The 5,321-nt window shown below is 33.9% G+C and overlaps 1 protein-coding gene across 2 annotated transcripts in view; it reads right to left on the bottom strand.

The window, feature by feature from the left end:
- Positions 1-3,247, bottom strand: part of LOC106461281 (nose resistant to fluoxetine protein 6-like) — a 57,735-nt gene extending 54,488 nt beyond the window's left edge. For both annotated transcript variants that reach the window (XM_022388158.1, XM_022388159.1), the window contains exon 1: positions 3,005-3,247. In XM_022388158.1, coding sequence (XP_022243866.1) covers positions 3,005-3,247 — 243 coding nt within the window. The remainder of the gene's footprint in view (positions 1-3,004) is intronic.
- Positions 3,248-5,321: the final 2,074 nt, after the last annotated feature.

Here is a 5,321-nt window from a genome sequence, read left to right as displayed (position 1 = left end):
CCGTAGTTCGAGGATGTAGAACATTTTAAGCAACTTATCGTGTAGAGTGTGTGAGAAGATAACTCAACGTAACTTAACAAGTTCACTATTCTTTGTTAGTTCAGAGTTCTGCCGCATTTTCCATCACTAGGATTTTGTTTGTTTGAAGTTAAGCACAAAGCTACACAATGGCCTATCTGCACTCTGCTCACCACGGGTATCAAAAACCGATTTCTAGCGCTGTAATTCCGCAGATATACCGCTGTGTCACTGGGAGCCCCACCACTAGGAAGAATTTTATAAACTTAAGAGTAGGATTTTGTTTGTTTGAAGTTAAGCACAAAGCTACACAATGGCCTATCTGCACTCTGCTCACCACGGGTATCAAAAACCGATTTCTAGCGCTGTAATTCCGCAGATATACCGCTGTGTCACTGGGAGCCCCATCACTAGGAAGAATTTTATAAACTTAAGAGTAATATTATGCGAGCTTATCTTACTTAACCATTTATCAGTTTACTAATTCTTTTATTTATGTGTACGTCTTTACTATTTTCAAATAGTAATGCTATATTTCCAGAATAATTCACGAACATCTCAATAATCCAACCCGAGTTCAATTCTATTAACTCTGTACATTCAAACAACAATAGATAAGTAGGCGGATTTTTTGTTTTTCTGTTGATCACTGAACATATAATATTTAACTTCATTTACCGAACACTTTAGCTCCCCACAACAACATCTCTACATTTGGATTAGTCTCAGTCTTATTTTATAGCATATGAATCCCTTCAACTGTTTAAACTTAGTTTCTAAACTATTAGTGCATCAAATTACTTGTAGATTCGTGTCTTCGTTGGTTATCGGGTTACTAATAACATATGAATAGCATAAAAAATTTAAACAAAAATTATATTAATATTGGTATTAATCCCGTTGTTTATTGTTGGAGTCCCCTGGGTATTTTACAATTAAGGTGACTGATTTCACCTAATTCCTTTCAACGAGTGTTGTAACAGGAAAAAACATAAAGTTACATGTACAATGTAGTATGTTAACCCAGCTAGGTACCTCGGTGGGACAACGGTAAGTTTATGTACTTACAATGCTAAAATCCGGCGTTCGATTTCCCGTGGTGAACAAGCAGATAACCCAATGTGGCTTTGCTCTAAAACAAACAAAACAATATTAACTACGCTGATGGTGAATGATATAAACACCAGTCGGTAATTTGAAGGTTAATTATTCTTCAACCAAGTGCGAACGCTTCACTATCTAATTATTAATGAATTTCTAAAGCATTTTACACATAATATATTGACAAACGGGTAGGAAGGCCTGCATAGAAAAATCAACTTCACTGCAATAGAGATTCTGCTCGTCCTGTGCAGTGGACACAATAACAGTTTTAAATGGTTTTCAGGTTTAGCAACGTTATATATATATATATATATATATTTACAAAACCAGAGATTTTGTTGAATCATAAATATATATATAAAATAAACATGAATTATTTATTTATAAATTCTGCTTTACCCAGTATACATCCTCTAGTACTCTCTTAATGTTGACCTGGGAACAGTATTTATAAATAATATTACTCTTTAGAGATTTCTGCCACACGACCAGTTTATTAGAATGTTTCTGTTTATCTTCCAGTGTAATTGAAACATGGTGTTCACACCTCTGCTCTGAAACCATCAATGTTACCATAGTCAGTGACCCTCTTGTGTCATCCTGGACTTCTTTAATACATAAATCACTCTTATTAGAATCTCCGAACTATTACTTTGATCGGCACTTGTTTCATTACCTGGAAGACACATTCAAAGTTGTCACTCCAAATGTATCTAGCATCCTGTAAGGTCATCAGAGAGTGGTGATTCCACAACCTAGAAGTTTGACTAGAAATATCATTAGTATGATGAGAAACTTAAAAAACTCTTCCTTGTCAATCGGGTTCTGGGTGGTACTACTTGAACGTTCATTCACTTTATACAGATGCCATCTTGTCCATCTTGCTGGAAATTTTGAAGTTATAATCCCATCAGATTTTAAACACAGCGCAATATTTATTTCTCTTTGAGTTAATTACCAGTTACCTTTATTGTTAAGTAAAAGCTTAACAACTACAATCTAACCTATCCTCGGATTCACACAGCTGTACTGTGTCTGTGATTAAATACATAACTGTAATTTGTGAACATGTGCGTTTATAACAATTTTTTAAAATCTCACTTTGAAAAGCACAGTTACCTGTCTATGTCTTAAACTTGCTTGTTATTAACAAAAACACGCTGTGCTTTTTTTTGACGTAGGCTTTTTTGTGAACGGTCTGTTGAATTATTAGGTTTATTAATTTTGCTACTTCTTCGAATAATTATATTGTTTTTTTTACATAATCAAAGAATATACATATTAACAGGAAACACAGATTTGTTCAAGAAACATGGGAGTGTTCCAGACACAGCCTGAAGTGATATGTTTTCCTTTTTTGTTTTGTTTTTTACCAGTAAGACCATCATCAAGTACAGACTGAAGTCACGTGAAATCTCTATCTGATGGCGAGACTATGATCGAGATAAATGAAATGTTTGTGAGATCTGCAGTTGTCTTTGTGTTCCTCAATTATGTTATACCTCATAAGAAAAGTAGAGGCATTAAGAGAAAAATTAACGATTTGTTTTAGATCGTGTATATTATTGTTGTTATATAACGAAAGAAGATGCTTTGACAAGTAAATATTAAGAAACACTAATTACCAATATAGAACGGGTATGAAATGTTTTTTACTGTGCTTATGTATACCGTATCAGAAACATCGTTTAACATGCAGTGTTCAATGTCTTTTGTATATTACTCCCTTTTAGTGTCGATGTATATAACAAAAATTATGCTAATGGGTATGATAGTGCAATAATACATTCTGAAAATGGCAATCATTTGATAGTGTTAATACGTGCAAACATTAAAGTTAAAATATTAGAAGAAAATAGCCATTCTATATTATTAACATTACCGACTGTTGGTTGTCTGACTTTCTTGAACTGGTCCTCGTATTTGATTGATTATTTGGCATCAAAGGAAGCTGATATTCTGCTAAACAGTACTTCCCTTCAAAAATGGGCTTCTTTTCTTTGCTGCTGGATTTTCGTGGGACTGAAATCTTGAGACACTGGTCGTAAGCTCCCAACATAGACAGTGTTCCTTCAAGGACCCCACTTGGTGGTTTTCCGATTGAATCGACCACTGAATAAAGCATGAGCATATGCATTAATTAATATTGCATTAACCGGTTGCATATTCTGAACTTTATTTAGAATGTTTTTCTTTCGAAACCTTATAAGTGGCTTTTAAAATCAGAAAGACTTGTTTTAGGTGCAACACATGTATGTGGTTAAACAACATTATATTATACTGATTTGTTACCATTCTTCCTAACGTGAATTCTCAACAATAAGCCTCAAATATTGACAAAAATTATAGCATCAGAAGTGTTAATTTAATGGTTTTAATAGACCTATTCTACAACATAAACCTAGAGAACAATGTATTTTTAACAGATACTGTGTCTTTATGCATTAAAATTTGCACGGCATCAAAATGAAAGACATGATTTTGATAAGTTTTTTATGTGAAGAAAAAACTAGCACTTGTAAAAAACATTTTTATTGTATTGCATTATATCCGCATTTAGACATGATATTTGGTATTTTTAACCTGGGTGCTACTGTGGGCAAACCAAGGACTAAAAGGCCAGATCAGAAACCTTAAAGTTTCGGACATGACCGTCCATAATCTTGAGCTTCTTACCTTTCAACAGAACTCGCTGCCTCCACGATTACGCTTTACCCAATAGCAGTATTGACTGTCAGTCTTATAATACGACACAACTGATTGTGCAGCATATTCAGAGGCATAGCGTGAATTCGAGCATTGAATATTCCAGCTACCTTGTTTAGAAGCAAAAAATTTTTATCATGCATTTTTCTATTTAAACAGCACACTATTTCTATACTAACGATCCCGTCTGCCTATGGCCCACATTTGCAGGACTGATATAATGTAAATTTGATGCTTGAAGTACCATTTTGCGCTTTGTTATAATACAAATTTAATTGCTTTAACCAAGTTACGAAATGCCTACTTATTTACGTGCTGTCATAAAGGTGAAGGTATCGTCATTTTAAACAGATCTGATAAATCTCCAAAATGGAAGACATTTTAAATGACAGAACAAAGTTTAAGCTCCTTGATAATGATTGGCTTAAGCTTCCTTTCAAACGTGAAAAAATTAGTTTATGAATTTAACTCAAAGCTACACGAGGGCCATCTGCATTAGCCGTCCCTTATTTAGCAGTGAAAGACCAGAAGGAAGGCAGCTAGTGTTCACCACCCACCTCCAACTCTTGGGCTACTCTTTTACCAACAAATAGTGGGATTGACCATTACATTATAACGCCCCCACGGCTGAAAGGGTGAGCATGTTTGGTGGGACGGAGATCAAGCGTGAGGAAAAGCTTTACATAAAATGCTTACCTCTGAGAAAGTATTTACTGTTAAACACTTTTTTTCTTCCTTTGCTCAAGATATATCTGAACTTCCTAATGCAAACCAATTCATTATGGTCAGCTTTGATATTCAATCCTTATTCACTAACGCTCCACGTGAGGACACAATTTGAATAATTATTAAACAGTTATTCCCAACCAAATATGTCCAGTTTCTTAAATTAGCCCTTAAGTACAATCACTCCGTTTTTAATAATCAGCTTTATGACCAAATAGACGGGGTGACAATTTGGATAACCTATATGTCAGACCCTTGCAAATATTTTTCTTTGTTTTCACAAAGTCAATGGCTGGATAATTCCCCCTTTATTATAAACTAATATCATATTGAAGATACGTTGATGATACTTTTCTACTCTTCCATCTCTAAACTTTACATGTAAGATGGAAGAAAACAATAACTTAGCTTTTTTTAGACGTCAAAGTAAACAAAATAAACAATCTCTTTACCACATCTGTTTACCGTAAGAAAACACTTACTGGCTTATACACTCGTTTTTTACAGCTTCATGACAGATTTCTTTCTACAAAACCTTGTTCTAAATCTTGTGAACAAAATTCACAAAGTAATAGCTATCCACATAATTTCTTATATTCTATTACATGGATATTTTGTTTTATAATGTTTTATCTTAATAATACTTCCAAACTTATGCTTGCCGCACGTTTTATCATACGTTCCATTATATTGGTACTGTTTAAATGCGTGTTCTTTCTAAACTTTGGTTGTATTAAAAAGTTCTCACTTAATAGTTAGCGGCATTT

Source organism: Limulus polyphemus, unplaced genomic scaffold (assembly GCF_000517525.1).
Source record: "Limulus polyphemus unplaced genomic scaffold, Limulus_polyphemus-2.1.2 Scaffold927, whole genome shotgun sequence".
NCBI classification, from domain to species: domain Eukaryota; kingdom Metazoa; phylum Arthropoda; class Merostomata; order Xiphosura; family Limulidae; genus Limulus; species Limulus polyphemus.
Note: the sequence above shows the minus strand (reverse complement) of the source record. Positions and strands in the feature narration are given on the sequence as shown.